Raw genomic sequence first — 15,993 nt, forward strand, 5'->3', positions numbered from 1 at the left:
CACTTGTGGCTTTCCGAGGGTGGCTGGGTGCTGTCTTTGCCTGAGGCCCACACGCCGGGCTCGGCAGGCGCCGGGGCCTGGCGCGCGCAGGGAGTCCCGCAGACGCCGCAGACGCAGGGAGCGGGTTCGCGGCCGGAAGTGACGCGTTTCACGTGCTCTGCGGGAACTGCACCAAGCCGCGGCCCAGGGGGCGGAGCTTTCATATTCAGCGCCTTGCGTCATCTCGTAGGTTGGCGGGGCCGCAGGACATTCGGGTGACGAGCGCAGCGCGTGCAGCGGCGGTGGGCGGGTCTAGGGGGAGCGGGCAGAAATAAGCCCCGCCTCTTAAAGCTATAGGGCCCTCTAGATGTTGGCTCCAGGGCGGCCCAAGTGTGCGGCCCCTTTAAACGTCGCGGTGACACGTGTGTGAGGCTCCAGAGGCCCGGATGCTGCGCGTGCTGCCCGGGCCGGGAGCAAACGCCAGCTCTGCGCCGGCCTTCCGCGGGCAGCCCCGAGGCCGGGTAAGCCGAGGTTCGGTGCCGGCCACCCCGGCGGTCTTTAGGGGAGGAGGATGGACGCTCGGGGAAAGTGGGAGTGCGTCAGCGGGGGACCTGGGGCGCACCCCGGCGAGGGCCGGGGAGGACGAGAGCGGCGGACGCACGGTCCGCGAGGGGCGCCGGGGAGGGTCTGGGGACGCCACCGGAAAGCCACCTGGGGTCTCAGGGGCCTGAGCGACCTCGGGGATGCGCTGTCCCAGCAGGTGTCCCCGAAGTGGCCGCTGAGCCCAGGAGGTGGAGAGCTACTCGGGTCAGGGCAGAGGCTCGGCCTGCGCCCGCCTTGAGCTCTCCTTACCCACGCAAGCGTCTCTTGCGCAGCGTCCTCGCTCCGCAGTGGAAATGTCCCTTCCCGGGCAGCGACGTCCTCTTTCACTAAGACGGAGGGACGGTCACCTTCCGCATGGTCACCGTCCGAGGAAGCCAAGCAGAGCGTTCACAGCCCCTGCGGGTTCTGAAATGCCCTTTGCTTTTGCCGGGGTGTGTGGCGTCTGTATGATTGCTCTAAAGACAGCCCATGGGGCTGGGGAAGATACCCCAGCATCCACAGCCAGCTTAGCAGTGGACGCCGAGAAGAACTGTGCGATCCTTTGTCGGCTCTGCTCAGGATGTTCTGCTCTGAGGAGCCTGGGGTCCACTTCTAAGATGACCTGAGGAGGCCCCAGTCCCTTCTCTGCCTCCACCCCACCACCACTAGCACGTGGTTGACCCTGTGAGTCTTGAGTGTAGTTTAGTTTGGGAAACGAAGGAAAGAGGGAGAGAAAATGTGTTTAAAGGTCTGTTTTAAGGATGCTGGACTTGAGTACAGGAGCATTAGACATGTATATTGATGGCTCAGGTTTTCATAGACCTAAGATTGGTCTAGCATCTCTGAGTCACGTATACGCAATATGTCCATTCCAGGGTTTACTGGGAATTGATTACTAGAGCATTTCCTCCAGTTCCTACTTCACACTGCTGACCGTTGCAGGCACAATTGGTAAAATAGAGACTTTTCTGCCATAGCTTCAAAAATTATCTCTGACTGCATGGGGGTGGGTTAAGTGTAAGTTACCTCCAATGAAATTGGTTTCAATCCCTTATCCGTATCCATAGGCAAAAAAACCCCAGGAATATGTGTGGGTGGGGTGGACCGTTGTTGGTCCAGGACAAAGTTCTCAGGAGTGATTTAAGAAAACGACATTGCATTTTTTTCAGAAGACCTACATGTCATTGCTTTGTAGACTGCCTTTTATTTAGAGAGCATTCCATTGTGCTATTTATTTATTTTTGAGGGTTGTAAGTAGATGAATGAGAGGTTTGAGACACTGTAAGGGAGCCTGGGGGTGCAGGGAAGTAGATCAAGATGGGTCAGTGATTGAAGACAGCAGTGGGCCCTTTGGGCACACTATATAGTCCTTTGCGTTGGTATGTATTTGAATATTTTAGAAGTACCTTGACTTTATGTAATCACAGTTTAAGGAAAGGTCTATAGTTAGAAAAGTGAAAATTTGACAACATTTATTCCTCAAAAAAAAAAAATAGCTGGGCGTGGTGGTGCACACCTTTAATCCCAGCACTCGGGAGGCAGAGATAGGAGGATTGCTGTGAGTTCAAGGCCACCCTGAGACTCCTTAGTGAATTCCAGGTCAGCCTGGGCTAGAGCAAGACTCTACCTCAAAAAACCAAAGAAAGAAAAAAAATCTTACTGGGTCATGAAATTCAAGTTTTGCATGATTATCTCTTATTCTTATAGCCTCTTATTCTTTGGAAGTCAGATTTAGATGAGTTGATTGACAGGTGTAAGTACTGTCAGGGTCAAGATACAGAGCAGAAGACAGTGTGTTCATGTTGTATAAATTAAGTTATCCGTGGCTAGTTAGCACAGTTCACTTCTGGACTCATTTGGAACTCAGCACCAGAGAGGTTTGTGTATGTTTGTTTGTGACAGGGTCTCATGTCATCTAGGCTGAACTTAAACTTGCTCTGTGTAGCTAAAGGTAACCTTGAACTTCTGATTCTCCTGCCCCCACCTCCAAGTGCTGAGGTTACAGGCCCTGTACTACCAAGCCCAGGTGCCGGGTATTGAGCGCAGGGGTTCGTGCATGCCAGGGAAGCATTCTGCCTACTGCGGTTCATCCCAGCCAGACCAAAGTCTCACTAAGTAGCCGAGGTTGGCCTTAAAATCTTGATCCTCCTGTCTCGGCTCCCCAGGGGCTGTGATTATAGGCCTGCACCATCATGTCTGTCTTCCTTTTTTTTTTTTTTTTTTTTTTAATTTTTTGTTTGTTTGATTTTTGCAGGGTAGGGTCCCGCTGTAGCTCAGGCTGACTTGGAATTCACTATGTAGTCTTGGGTGGCCTCGAACTCAACGGTGATCCTCCTACCTCTGCCTCTGGAGTGCTGGGATTAAAGGCGTGCACCACTACACCCAGCTTTCCTTTAACCTTAATGATTTCTTTTTCCTGGTAGACCGTCACAGTTCCCACACAGAATTCCATGGAGAGGAGATTGAAGAGATGACGAGAAGAATTGGCCTTGAGTGACGTGCTCACTGTTAAGCCCACGGGTGCTGACACCTGTTCTGGATACTACCCTTGGCGGTGTTGGTGACTGAACAGGCCAAAGTCCAGGAGTGTTTGAGTTCCAGCCTGAGTCCAGGGAGTGTCTGCTGGGTCAGCTTCGTCCCTCCCTTGAGAACCTGATTGCTTGCTGCTGTAGGGGAAAGAGCAGCCAGGCTCACACATCCCAGGTCAGTCCTGGAGGTGTCCCTGTCCCTTCCTTCTTCCTGGTTCCCATCCAGACCTACCAGTGACTGTTCTGTGAATGAGAGCCTTGGTCCCTGTTCCAAAGTGCTTTGTGATCCTAACATCAGAGAACCAGGATTACCTTTTGAAAAATACTACATGTCTTGCACTTCAGTTCTTTATGGAAACTACTATAGCAAAGTACATTTTACCCATATATGAGTTGGTAAATCCACAGTGACAGGTTTGAGTGACTTAAGATGTGTGGAGGAAGTCTTTGCCTCCACTAGAGAGTTTTAGGGGACATCATTTGTCTGACGTGAAGGAACAGTTTCAGGAACATATTTTTATAAAAATAAAACATTTTTAAAAATCCATATTTTAGGCTGGGCGTGGTGGTACATGCCTTTAATCCTACCACTTGAGAGGCAGAGGTAGGAGAATTACTGTGAGTTTAAGGCCACCCTGAGACTACATAGTGAATTCCAGGTCTGGCTGGTCTAGAGCAAGACCCTACCTCAAAAAATAAAATAAAATAAAGCCAGGCGTAGTGGCACACACTGTTAATCCCAGCACTTGGGAGGCAGAGGTAGGAAAATCACTGTAAGTTCAAGGCCACCCTGAGACTCCATAGTAAATTCCAGGTAAGAAAAGAAAAGAAAGGAAAATGGACAGCAGGGATGCAGGCTTCAGAGTGCCAGACCTCCGTGTTCTATCACCTTTAGCCCCAGCTCCAGGGACAGGCATGTTAACTTTGCACACCCCATTGGATTATAAAATCGAGACCAAAATAGTAGGGCAGGTGGCTGCTGGGATTAGTCACACAGCTTCCTACAGAACAGTCCCTCCTGGGACAGCTGCATAGGAAGGGTGACTGAAGAGACCCTCTATCACCTTGGACTGCTGTCCCTGCACCTACCATCCTTCTGCAGCTCATCCCTCCTAGCCACCGCTTAGACTATGAGTCATGACTAGAAAAACGTCCTGGGTTGGGGAGATGGCTCAGTGTTTAAATGCACTTGCTTGCAAAGCCCATCAGCCTGAGTTCAATTCCCCAGTGCCCATATAAAACCAGATGCCCAAAATGATGCATGTTTCTGGAGTTAGTTTGCAGTGGCTAGAGGTCCTGGTACATTCATGCTCACACATTCTCAACAGCAACAACAAAAATAATAGCCAGGCGTGGTGGTTTAATCCCAGCCCTTAGGAGTCATAGGTAGGAGGATTGCTGTGAGTTCAAGGCCACCCTGAGATTACATAGTGAATTCCAGGTCAGCCTGAGCTAGAGTGAAACCCTACCTCGAAAAACAATAACAAAAAGATAAATTTATTTTTTTGCCAGGTGTGGTGTCACACACCTATAATCCCAGCACTCTGGGGGCAGGGGTAGGAAGATCGCTGTGAATTTGAAGCCAGCCTGAGACTACATAGTGAATTCCAGGTCAGCCTGAGCTAGAGCGAGACCCTACCTGGAAAAACAAAAAGAACAAGAACATAACGTAAATTTACAGCAGCCACATGAGGAAGATAAAAGGCAGGTGAAAGTAATTAGTTTTCATAATTATTTTAAGCCAGTGTATGTAGTGATATTGTTTCTACATATTACCATTTGAAATGTTGGGGTATTTTGTATAGCTTTAAAATTTTTATTTATTTGCTTATTTGAAAGCAGAAAGGAGCATATGGGCACATCAGGTTCTCTTGCCTCTGCTTGTGAACTCCAGGTGTATGCAGCACTTGTGCATCTGGTGTTATGTGGGTACTGGGGAACAGAACATGGGCCAGTGGGCTTTTCGTGTAAGCACCTTTCTTCATTGAGCCATCTCCCACCTCCCTGGCCAACATAGACATTTTTTTTCCTCTTTGGTTTTTGAGGTAGGGTCTCACTCTAGCCTAGGCTGACCCATTCATGGTATAGATTCAGGTGAGCCTCCAACGACCTCTGCCTCCCCTGTGCTGGGATTAGAGGCATGCATCACCATGCATGGCTGTTTTAAATTCCCTTTTTCTTTTAAAGTATCATTTTCTTGTTTCTTTCTTTAAGATGTATTTGAGAGAGAAAAAGAGGCAGAGAGAGAAAAAAAATGAGTGTTCCAGGGACCTCCAGGCACTGAAAATTAACTGCAGACACTTGCACTACTCTTTGTGTCTGGCTTACATGGGTACCGGGGAATCGAACCTGGATCCTTAGGCTTTGCAGGCATGCATCTTAGCTGCTAGGCCATCCCTCCACCCTTTTGGCTTTTCAAGATAGGGTCTCACTCTAGCCCAGGCTGACCTGGAATTCGCTATGTATTCTCAGGGTGGCCTTGAATTTACCACAATCCTCCTACCTCTGCCTCCAAGTCTTGGGATTAAAGGTGTGTGCTACCACACCTGGCTCTCTCCAGCCCTTCTTAATATTTTTTGACAACTTCCATAATTATAGAGAATAAACCATGGTAATCCTCCCCCCACTCTCTATATTCTTTTGTTTGTTTTGGTTTTTCAACATAGGTTCTCAACTCTAGTTCAGGCTGACCTGGAACTCACTGTGTGGTCTCAAGGTGACCTCGAACTCACAACAATCCTCCTACTTCTAGCTCTCAGTGCTGGGATTCAAGGCGTGTGCTACCACGCCCGGCTGCTTTATATTCTTAAGCTAAATTTGGTATACTTTATCCTCGAGGCATAACGTGGCTAACCAAGCGTGTTCTATATGCTCATTGGCCACATGTGGCCCATGGCTTTGTGTGGAAGAGCACAGGTCTGCAGACAGACTGGCCTTTGCCTTGCCTGTAGATTCCTTTATTGTGGTACACTTGTGTGTGCTCACTACCAGTGGGAGAATGAGCCATTCTGTTTTTGAGCCACTGCTGGACTTCTTCTGGAGGTGTTTAGAGGAAGTAGTTCCAGATGCCCCTGCAGTCATCCCCGGTGGACCAGGAAAGCTGTTCTAGTAGCTGCTACCATAGTGATGCTCTTGTTCCCAGACTTAGTCATTTATTAATCTGTGGTCCCCCTCCCAGGGATGCACCATGCCGATAGTTGATAAGCTGAAGGAAGCCCTGAAGCCTGGCCGCAGGGACTCGGCCGAGGATGGGGACCTGGGAAAACTGCTGGCTGCCTCTGCCAAGAAGGTCCTTCTGCAGAGGATTGACTTTGAGCCAGCCAGCAAAAGCTTCTCCTACCAGCTGGAGTCCCTGAAGAGCAAGTATGTGCTGCTGAACCCCCGGGCTGAGGGGGCCGCTCGGCACAAGAGTGGAGATGAGCTGCTGGCCGGGAAACCAGGTACGTGCCCGGCAAGCAGAGGACCTGGTGCAGTGGTGACCAAGTACATGGACCGGGAGTAACAGCAGAGGGGCCAGGCAACTGTGGGCTGCACTGCTCAGCGGGCTTTAGTTGTAGATGTCACGAAGAAGAATTGATAGAAGAACGTCTGTACTGTGGAGGGGTCCTTGGATTGTGACTCCTACCCTACATTTAATAGAGTCACGGCAGGACTTGGGGATAGAGAAGTGGGGTAGGCTCATGGGGGCCCTGAGTGGTGCAGAGCTAGGTTCTGCTTCTTCTGCTTATCCCTAGGAGCCTTGAGCTCTAGACTGAGCAATCTGGAAGGTCTGTGGTAATGACCCAGACCTCTTTCTGTTCCCTTATCCCTTTCTCTCAGGTCCTGAGCACACATCTGGAAGTGGAGGTGATGGAGTCCCGGCCCCACAGAAAGTGCTCTTCCCCACGGAGCGACTGTCTCTGAGGTGGGAGCGTGTTTTCCGCGTAGGTGCGGGACTGCACAACCTGGGCAACACCTGCTTCTTGAACTCCACCATTCAGTGCTTGACCTACACGCCGCCTCTGGCCAACTACCTGCTGTCCAAGGAGCATGCACGGAGCTGTGAGTGGGGCTTAGAGTCGGGGCTTGCGTGTGTCTGCTGAACCGCGTGGTCTCCTAACAGATAACCCTGTGCTTGGGGATCAGCCGCTCTGTCTGGATCACATTTCCAGTGAAGTTGATGACATATAGCCTGTTGTCAAAGCCCAGGTGTAATTTTGTCTGTTTAGGACTGGCTGCATAGGTATCACTCAGGCAGAGTCACATTCCCCATGGCTTTCTGGAAATGCTTTCCTAGACAGAAATAAGGGCTTTCAAAAGATGCCTTTAAGTTGGGCATGGTAGTGCACACCTTTAATCCCAGTTCAAGGCCAGCCTGAGACCACAGGGTGAGTTCCAGGTCAGCCTGAGATACAGTGAGAAAAACAACAACAGAAAGATCCTTCCACAGCATGTATATTCAGTATCTATAGTGAAATTATATGTTTTATGTATATTATAAAACATGTCCCAGCCGGGCGTGGTGATGCATTCCTTTAATCCCAGCACTCGGGAGGCTGAGGTAGGATCGCTGTGAGTTCGAGGTCGGCCTGGACTAGAATGAGACCCTACCTTGAGATAGAGGGGAAAAAAGCTAAAGAAACTAGGTAGCTGGGGAAATGGCTCCATGGTCAAAATCATTTTCTGCACAAACCTGATGACTGCAAACACAAGGGACCTTGTCTTGAACAAGGTAGAAGGCAGGGACCAGCACCCCGAGGCAGCCTGCAGTCCCTCGTGCATGCTGTGGCACCTGTGTCCATACATAAAAAGCACACACACACACACACACACAAAACAGAAGAAAAGCCAGGCATGGTGACACACGCCTTTAATCTCAGCGCTTGGGAGAAAGAGGTCGGAGGATCACTGTGAGTGCAAGACCACCCTGAGACTACATAGTGAATTCTAGGTTGGCCTGGACCAGAGTAAAACCCTACCTCAAAAATTTAAAACACACACACACACGTACATATGAAAATATAAAGGAAGGAAGAATCTTGTTTGTTTGCTTGTTTCAAGGCAAGTTCTCACTCTAGCCCAGGCTAACCTGGAACTCACTGTACAGTTCCAGGCTGTCCTTAAATGCTGATGGTCCTGCTACCTCAGCCTCCTGAGAGCTGGAAGTAAAGGTGTGCACTACCACACCAGAATAGGAATAAAGAATCTTAAACAGAAAGGCAGTGATAAAATTATTCCAGCCAGGCGTGGTGGTACATGCCTTGAATCCCAGCACTTGGGAGGCAGAGGTATGAGGAGGATCACCGTGAGTTCAAGAACACCTTGAGACTACATAGTGAGTTCTAGGTCAGCCTGGGGTAGAGTGAAATCCTTCTTTGAAAAACAAAAACTATTATTCCAGGAGGAACACCCTCAGGCTGGGATATTTTTTATGGGATGAAAACTTGTGAAATGTAGCAGAACTATAAATTCTTCTTGTAAGTAGAAAGAGAATGTTCCCCAGTTTTGTTGTGAGGCTCTTGAAGTGGGACAGCAAAAGCCAGGGCAACATGAGAAAGAAAAATTACCACTGGGCACAAGGTGAAATGCCGGCAGATCCATGGGACAGTTCTCAGACCTTCAGAGCAGCTTGCATTCAGCCCCGAGATCAGACGTTCGCTGTCAGAGCCTTGCTGCAGATGTGCTGTGAGCACAGCAAGCTACTTATGCCCTGCAGGGCCAGTTGGTGTCCCAGTTCTGCTGAGCAGCTGTGCTTCAAGTGTCATGTGACTGCCTTCTGCCTCCTGTCTGCGTTGCAGGATGGTGCTGTCTTGTGGCCAGAGGTATTGTGCAGATTCAGATGCATTCTGTCAAGGGCTCTGCAGTGCTCAGCACAGACAGTGCTGTGTCACATGATCACCCATTGCTCCTTGGCCTTGGCTAAGATCAAGTTCAGCATCTGTTCTTATCAATTGAAATGACTGCTGACTTTCCTACCTGTGCTCGATTACTGTTCCCATCAGTGGAGTGGAAGAGAAAGCTCGTCCGAAAATAGATCCCCTAGCAAGATGTCACGAAAAAGCAAGAACTCTTAGCAGAGCAGTGGCAGAGGGGTAAGGCAGTCTCCGAGAGCCCACTGAAAGCATCCAGGCCCATTCTAGATACAGGGTCACAGCAGCCTGTGCCTTGAAGGCACAGTGAAGTGTTGTTTCTGTTCGAGATTGTGTTCTTGGGCAGAGGAGAGAAGCATCTGCCCCAGCCTTGGAATCAGTGTTTCTGCCCAGGAGCCCATGTAAATCTGTAGACAAATCAAGTTCAGCAGGGGAGGCTTGGCATCGTGGCTAGATGTGACTCCAGCACACAAAAGCTGCTTGAGTTTCTCTACACTAAGCAAGCAGATGTAAAAAGAATGTGTTGTGTTTAAAAAAAAAAAAGCTTAAGCTAGGCGTGGTGGCGCACGCCTTAATCCCAGCACGGGGGAGGCAGAGGTGGGAGGATCACCGTGAGGTCGCAGCTCACCTCTTGACGTGGAGGTGAGCCCAGTGAATGCGGTGGGACAGTGGAGCTGTGTGCACTGCTGCTCTTGGCACCAAGGTGAGCATATTGCAACCTGGTATTCATTGTAAGGAGAAATAGATCACATTGGCAATTAGAATCCCTGTTTCCAGGACTTACATTGGTGATGTTGAAGTGTTCTTTCTATGACTTGTCAGATTGCCTTTTTTTTCCCCTCAAGGTAGGGTTCCACTGTAGCCCAGGCTGACTTGGAATTCACTCTGTAGTCTCAGCGCAATCCTCCTACCTCTGCCTCCCGAGTGCTGGGATGAAAGGCATGCGTCACCATGCCAGGCCAGATTGTTATCTTCATCCCATGGTCTTGACAGTATGACCCTACTGTCCCAAGCCCCGTGAGTGGCTTTGCCCTGCTCTTGTCCACTGTGATTGTCTATAGCGTCCTCCTCTCCTGGTGTCTGTGTGGGAATCTTGTTGAGGCATTTGCCAACTCCATGAACCTTGATTTAGTTAAAACTAGGTCTTTGGGCCCTGGTTGCCAGGCATAGGTCAGCTGCAGTGTGTTGGTGGCAGGGCCACGTAAAGCAGCTGTGGTCGGGGTCTGGGGTGGTCCCTGTTCTTCCCACTGCTCCTCAACTGTGCGCAGTGCCCCACCGCAAAGGAGTCACCATTTTCCCTGTGAGGGGTTAACACGCCGTAGCCTCAGTCTCCTCTTTCTTTTTCTTTTCTCGGCTTCCTCTTTTTTTTCTTCTTCTTCTCTGTTTTGTTTTTTGAGGCAAGAGCTATCTGTAGACTAGACTAGAACTCATGGATATCTTCCTTCCTTAGCCTCCCAAGCACTGGGATTACAGGCTTATACTACCACCCTTACCTCAAGTTTTTTTTTTTTTAATTTTTTATTTATTTATTTGAGAGCGACAGACACAGAGAGAAAGACAGATAGAGGGGGAGAGAGAGAGAGAATGGGCGCGCCAGGGCTTCCAGCCTCTGCAAACGAACTCCAGACGCGTGCGCCCCCTTGTGCATCTGGCTAACGTGGGACCTGGGGAACCGAGCCTCGAACCCGGGTCCTTAGGCTTCACAGGCAAGCGCTTAACCGCTAAGCCATCTCTCCAGCCCTCACCTCAAGTTTTTTAAAGTAAAACCTGGAATTCGATAAACTTTGTTTTAATTTAAGTAATAAATAATTTTTGCCTAACTTTTGAGCCACCTAATTATTATTATTTTTAAAATCTAGATATGCACCTTGGGAGATGGCTAAGTGGTTAAAGGCGCTTGCCTGCACGTCTGCTGGCCTGACACCATCTCCCCAGCATCCACACAGAACTGGGTGCAAAGTGGCACAGACATCTGGGATCCCAGTGTGCCTGTGTCAGAGGAAGCAGAGCCAAGAGAATCTGGAAGCTTCTGGGCAGCTAGACTGGCACATACAGTGGTGCAACAACATAGTGACAAGGGAGACCCTGTCCCAAGCGAGCTTCCTGAGATTGTCTCACACCATCACCCATTGCCATGGTGCATGCGTGCCTACGCACACACACACACACACACACACACACACACACACACTTTAAAAAACAACATAGAAATACAGTAAGTGGATATGGTTAGACAAGCCATCAGAGCTGCCCTGTAACTCCAGCTGCTCTGGAGGCTAAAGCAGGAAATGGATGGTTTAAGGCCAGCATGGACTACAGAGTGACTTCAAGGCCAGTGTGGGTAGAGAGACCCTGTCTCCTCATTTCAAAGGTAAAAGAAATAGGGCTGGGAATGTAGCTCAGCTGGAGAATACTTGCTAGCATGCACAAGGCCTTAGGTCCAAATCCCAGTTTCCGCCCCCCACCTGCCAAAAGTCAAAAGAGCCTATAATGAGAAGCTTCAAATTTCCCCTTTATGCAGACAAACATGTGACTAGTTCTCTTAAATCCCTCCAAGAAGACTGTGTTCCTTGTGGCAGCCTTTCAGTGTGTGTATTGTGAACTGGCTGCAGGCTGTTGCAGTACTGATTGGAAATGGGTTTAAGTAGCTGACTAAAGGGAAGTATTGAAGGGAAATAATTGTTTGGGTTTTGTGCATTGAGATGGATTGACTCGGAAGATAAAGCATTGAGCACAGATACTGTCTTGTAGACTCGTGAAGGCCTTTTGATCCAGAAATTATCTGCCAGACGATCCCTTAGAGAAGCTCAGCCATGCACACAAAGCACAGATCTGTATCGTCGTGGCACCGAGAGCAGAAGAGGCGGAAGGGTGGAGCGTGTTAGGGGCAGAGGTGGAGGTGGATGAGGCCATTCGCTCACAGGAGACTTGAGCTGCAGGGCTGGAGGGACTGGGGCGGCCCCAGCAGCGTGGGGTTTTGGCAGTCCCATCATCAGTGTTTCGGACACCCCGCTGCTTGGTGCACGTCGTACGCGGCGAGCTGGTAAACACGCAGCTAAACGGTGCTTGTGACAAAGGCCCGCACGGGACGAGCACTAACTAAAGGAACGTGGAGAGCGGGGCTGAGGGACTGAGGACTAGGTACTGCACGGGGTTTACTAACGAGACACTGAAAGCCGGGCGGAGCAGGCTTGATAGTCTTTATACGTATTTGTTGCAAATGGGTCACAGCTGGGTGAGGTGATGCATGCCTTTAATCCCGGCACTTGGGAGGCAGAGATAAAATGATTGCGATGAGTTCAAGGCCAGCCTGAGAAGACTACATAATGAATTCAAGTTCAGCCTGGGCTAGAGCAAGACCCTACCTTGAAAAACCAATGTGTGTGTGTGTGTGTGTGTGTGTGTGTGTGTGTGTGTGTGTGTGTTTATAGAGTGTGTGTCACAGTTGTGAAGGTTAGACTATACCCATCTTTAATGCCTAACAAGAAACCAGTCTATTCATACATAGGTGGGCATGCGGTCTGGGAGCGGCTTGTGTGGTGAATAAGTTGTGTGATGTGTGTCCAGGCCTGTCTTGCACAGTCAGAGCTGCTTTTGCCTCGTGGTAGAATTCCTTACTTGTGTCTGGCTGCATTGCCTACAGAGCCAAAATGTTTGCTATTTGGAGTAAACATTTGACCGTGACAGACAGCTGTGAAGCAGTCATGCAGTGGGGCAGAGGTTGAGGAGTGAGCTAAGGCTTCTTAAGGAGGCCCTACTGTGGCCTACCAACCACGTGAGGTAACTTTGAAATCAGAGATGTGTTCATGAAATTCCTGTTGGAAATGGAGCATTCTTTGTGTGAGCAAGCAGTACCAAGGGAGCCTGAAAAGGGCCTTGCATGGGCCTGCGACACTAACCCACTAGTGGTGTGGGCTGACTAGTGACAGCCTCAGGAGAGTCATGGCCCCCAGACACCTTCCAGCAGAGAAAAGCATCTCTCCAGTGATTCCTGAGCCTGGGGTCTCTGTGGCCCAGGCATCCTGTCCCGGACGGTGGGTGGTATCGCCGCCTCTGTGTTTGTCTTCATGTTGTTCCTTCCCTTCGCAGGTCACCAAGGAAGCTTCTGCGTGCTGTGCGTCATGCAGAACCACATCGTCCAGGCCTTTGCCAACAGCGGCAATGCCATCAAGCCCATCTCCTTCATCAGAGACCTGAAAAGTAAGGATGGATTGCGGCTGCATGGTGGGGGAGGGGAGGGGAGGGAGCCTGAGTGAGTATTTGGAATCCTCGGTGGGAAAGGTCCCACCTCAGTGGTGCAGAGACCTGCTGCGGTGGGTGTAGGCCCTGGCTGGACGAATGGGGAGCTTTGGATGGAGCTGACAGGTGAGTGTGAGAGTTGGGAGGGGCCGATGAGTGGGGCGTATGCTGGGCACTTTCAGGGCCTCAGGAGCCAGTTGCCTTGTGCTGTGGAAATTCTGTCTTCCACTTCTTTGGCACACAAGTTAGTCCTTAACCACTAGGCCATTTCTCCATAGTGGTTGTTTGACACTGTGTGAGGTGTAGCGCTTTGAAATCCTAACTGAGCAGTTGACCACAGAGCAATGTGGTGTCAGTCAAAAGGCAGGCAGGCATCTTCCCTGTCCTTTTCTTCCTCCCTCAGAGATTGCCCGGCACTTCCGCTTCGGCAACCAAGAGGACGCACATGAATTTCTCCGGTACATCATAGACGCCATGCAGAGGGCCTGCTTGAATGGCTATGCCAAGTACGTGCCCCACCCCCCTGCTAGGAAGGCTGTGGATACCTCTTATGTGTGTTGGGAGCAGTGGGTATTCCTGCGGCGGCAGCTGGCCCCTCACCTTCCCCGAGGGTGGTGGTGTTGGACCCAGCGCCTCCCTGCCTGCTGCAGCCCATGTAGGGATTGCCCCGAGTGGGCGGTCCCCTGATGCAGTGCTAGCCATGCAGCGTGGCGGCGGCTCTGCTGCGGCAGCCCAGTCTTGAGAAGGACTTCAGCACGTCTCTACAGAAAGCTTGGCTACTGCGTGAGCTCTTCCCAGCCTTCCAGATTATTTCCTTACTCTGAAGTAGAGAGTGGAGCTGATAGAACTTAGTGTCTATATAAAAAAGACCTAAAGACAGAATAGACATGCCAGGGCTTTTTGCCCCTTGCCTCAAACTTTTAATCCTCCTGCCTCAGCTTCCCAGGTGCTGACATGGGTGTTGCTTTGCTCAGTACTACTATTATCTAACTTTGAGGTATTTACTTATTTATTGAGGCAGGGTCTCACTAGCCCAGGCTGGTCTTAAATTCACAGTGATCCTCCTACCTAGCCTCTCAAATGCTGGGATCTAAGGCATGGGCCATTACACCCTATTTCTTATTATTTGAAAATGTAGATTATATTCACATCACAGTTGGTTATACACAGTGTGCAGTGTCCCAGAGAATTGCTTTTGTGTCATCTCTGGACATAGTGGTGCACGCCTTTAATCCCAGTACTCAGGAAGCAAAGGTAGGAGGATCACCATGAGTTCAAGGCCACCCTGAGACTACATAGTAAATTCCAGGTCAGCCTGGGCTAGAATGAGACCCTACATGGAATAACCAAAACTAAATGAAAGAAAAGATAAAGAAAAAATGGGCTGGAGAAGTGGCTTAGCGGTTAAGGCATTTGCCTGCAAAGCCAAAGGACCTAGGTTCTAGGTAGGAGGATCACTGTGAATTTAAGACCAGCCTGGGCTAGTGAGACCCTGCCTCAATAAATAAGTAAATACCTCAAAGTTAGATAATAGTAGTACTGAGCAAAGCAACACCCATGTCAGCACCTGGGAAGCTGAGGCAGGAGGATTAAAAGTTTGAGGCCAGGACCCATGTAAGCTAGATGCACAACAGGAACATGTATCTCGAGGTTGTTTGCAGTAGCTAGAGGCCCTGGCACACCCATTCTCTATCCTTCTGTCTCTCTCTCTCTGTCTCTAATTGCAAATAAATAAAAATTTTTAAAAAGTTGGGTGTGGTGGCATACACCCTTAATCCCAGCACTCAGGAGGCAGAGGTAGGAGGATCACTATGAGTTCAAGGCCACCCTGAGACTACATTTACCCTACCTTTAAAAAAAAAAGAAGAAGAAGAAGGAAAGAAGGAAGAAAAGAGTGAGCAAAAAGAAAAATAAAGCTTGCTTTTTTTTTGCGGGGGGGGGGGTTCCTGTTCAAGGTAGGATCTCACTGTGGCCCAGATTGACCTGGAGTTAACTATGTAGTCTCAGGGTGGCGTCAAACTCACTGCAGTGCTACCTCTGCCTCCCTAGTGCTGGGATTGAAGGAATGTGCCACCACGCCCAGCCTTTTAAGCTTACATTTTTAAAGGGTATTTTTATTTAGTTATTTATGTACACAAGTACAGAGGAAGAGAATGGATGCTGCAAACAGCTACAGATGATGTACCACTTTGTGCTTGTGCCTTTATGTGGGTATTAGGGATTTGAACCTGGGCCAGCAGGCTTTATAAGCAAGTGTCCTTAAGTGCTGAGCCATTTCCCCAGCCTGAGAAAGCTTAAATTTTTACAAGTAAGTGTCACAGGCTTTTTAGGCAGAGGTTTGGTCATATACTCTTCTGTTCCTCTGAGGGGCTTGGGCCCCTCCCCGACAACAGTCTGTGCCTTCTAGCAGTAAACTGGCTGGACTAACGGGTGGGCTGGTTTTTTGCTGACTCCTTCCACATGCCAGACACCGTGGATTGATATCTGAATCTGCAGCGCTTACACTGATGGCGGAGACAAGTGCACCAACTGGTGTTGACTGCTGGGTAGCGTGGGTACAGGGGGGACTCTCCAGGAAGGGGTCGCCTTGCCTCCTCCAAGACATGACCCTTGTGACCAAGGCTGGAAGGAATTAAAGGGTAAAAGCCTGCAGGAAGGACGTCACAGCCCAGTGCCGAGGTGGTGCAGGGATGTGTGGCAGCACAGCCCTGGCAGAGGACACAGTCTCAGAAGAGCTTAGGGTAGGACCTGGCACTGAGCCCCAGCCCCAGGCCTGCCTGCTGTAGCGCACCAGCAGAAGGGAGCAGGGCGGTGGG

At 49.9% G+C, this 15,993-nt stretch overlaps 1 protein-coding gene across 2 annotated transcripts in view; it reads left to right on the forward strand.

The window, feature by feature from the left end:
- The first annotated feature begins 399 nt into the window (after positions 1-399).
- The window catches only part of Usp36 (ubiquitin specific peptidase 36), a 38,374-nt gene continuing 22,780 nt past the window's right edge, over positions 400-15,993 (forward strand). The window contains exons 1-6 of one of the 2 annotated variants that reach the window (XM_045158553.1): positions 400-500; positions 2,985-3,264; positions 6,268-6,529; positions 6,909-7,130; positions 13,028-13,138; positions 13,581-13,683. In XM_045158553.1, coding sequence (XP_045014488.1) covers positions 6,277-6,529; positions 6,909-7,130; positions 13,028-13,138; positions 13,581-13,683 — 689 coding nt within the window. In that variant the 5' untranslated portion in view covers positions 400-500; positions 2,985-3,264; positions 6,268-6,276. The remainder of the gene's footprint in view (positions 501-2,984; positions 3,265-6,267; positions 6,530-6,908; positions 7,131-13,027; positions 13,139-13,580; positions 13,684-15,993) is intronic. The other variant, XM_045158554.1, reaches the window with a different exon arrangement.

The sequence above is a fragment of the Jaculus jaculus genome, chromosome 9 (assembly GCF_020740685.1).
Source record: "Jaculus jaculus isolate mJacJac1 chromosome 9, mJacJac1.mat.Y.cur, whole genome shotgun sequence".
In the NCBI taxonomy this organism is placed as follows: Eukaryota; Metazoa; Chordata; class Mammalia; order Rodentia; family Dipodidae; genus Jaculus; species Jaculus jaculus.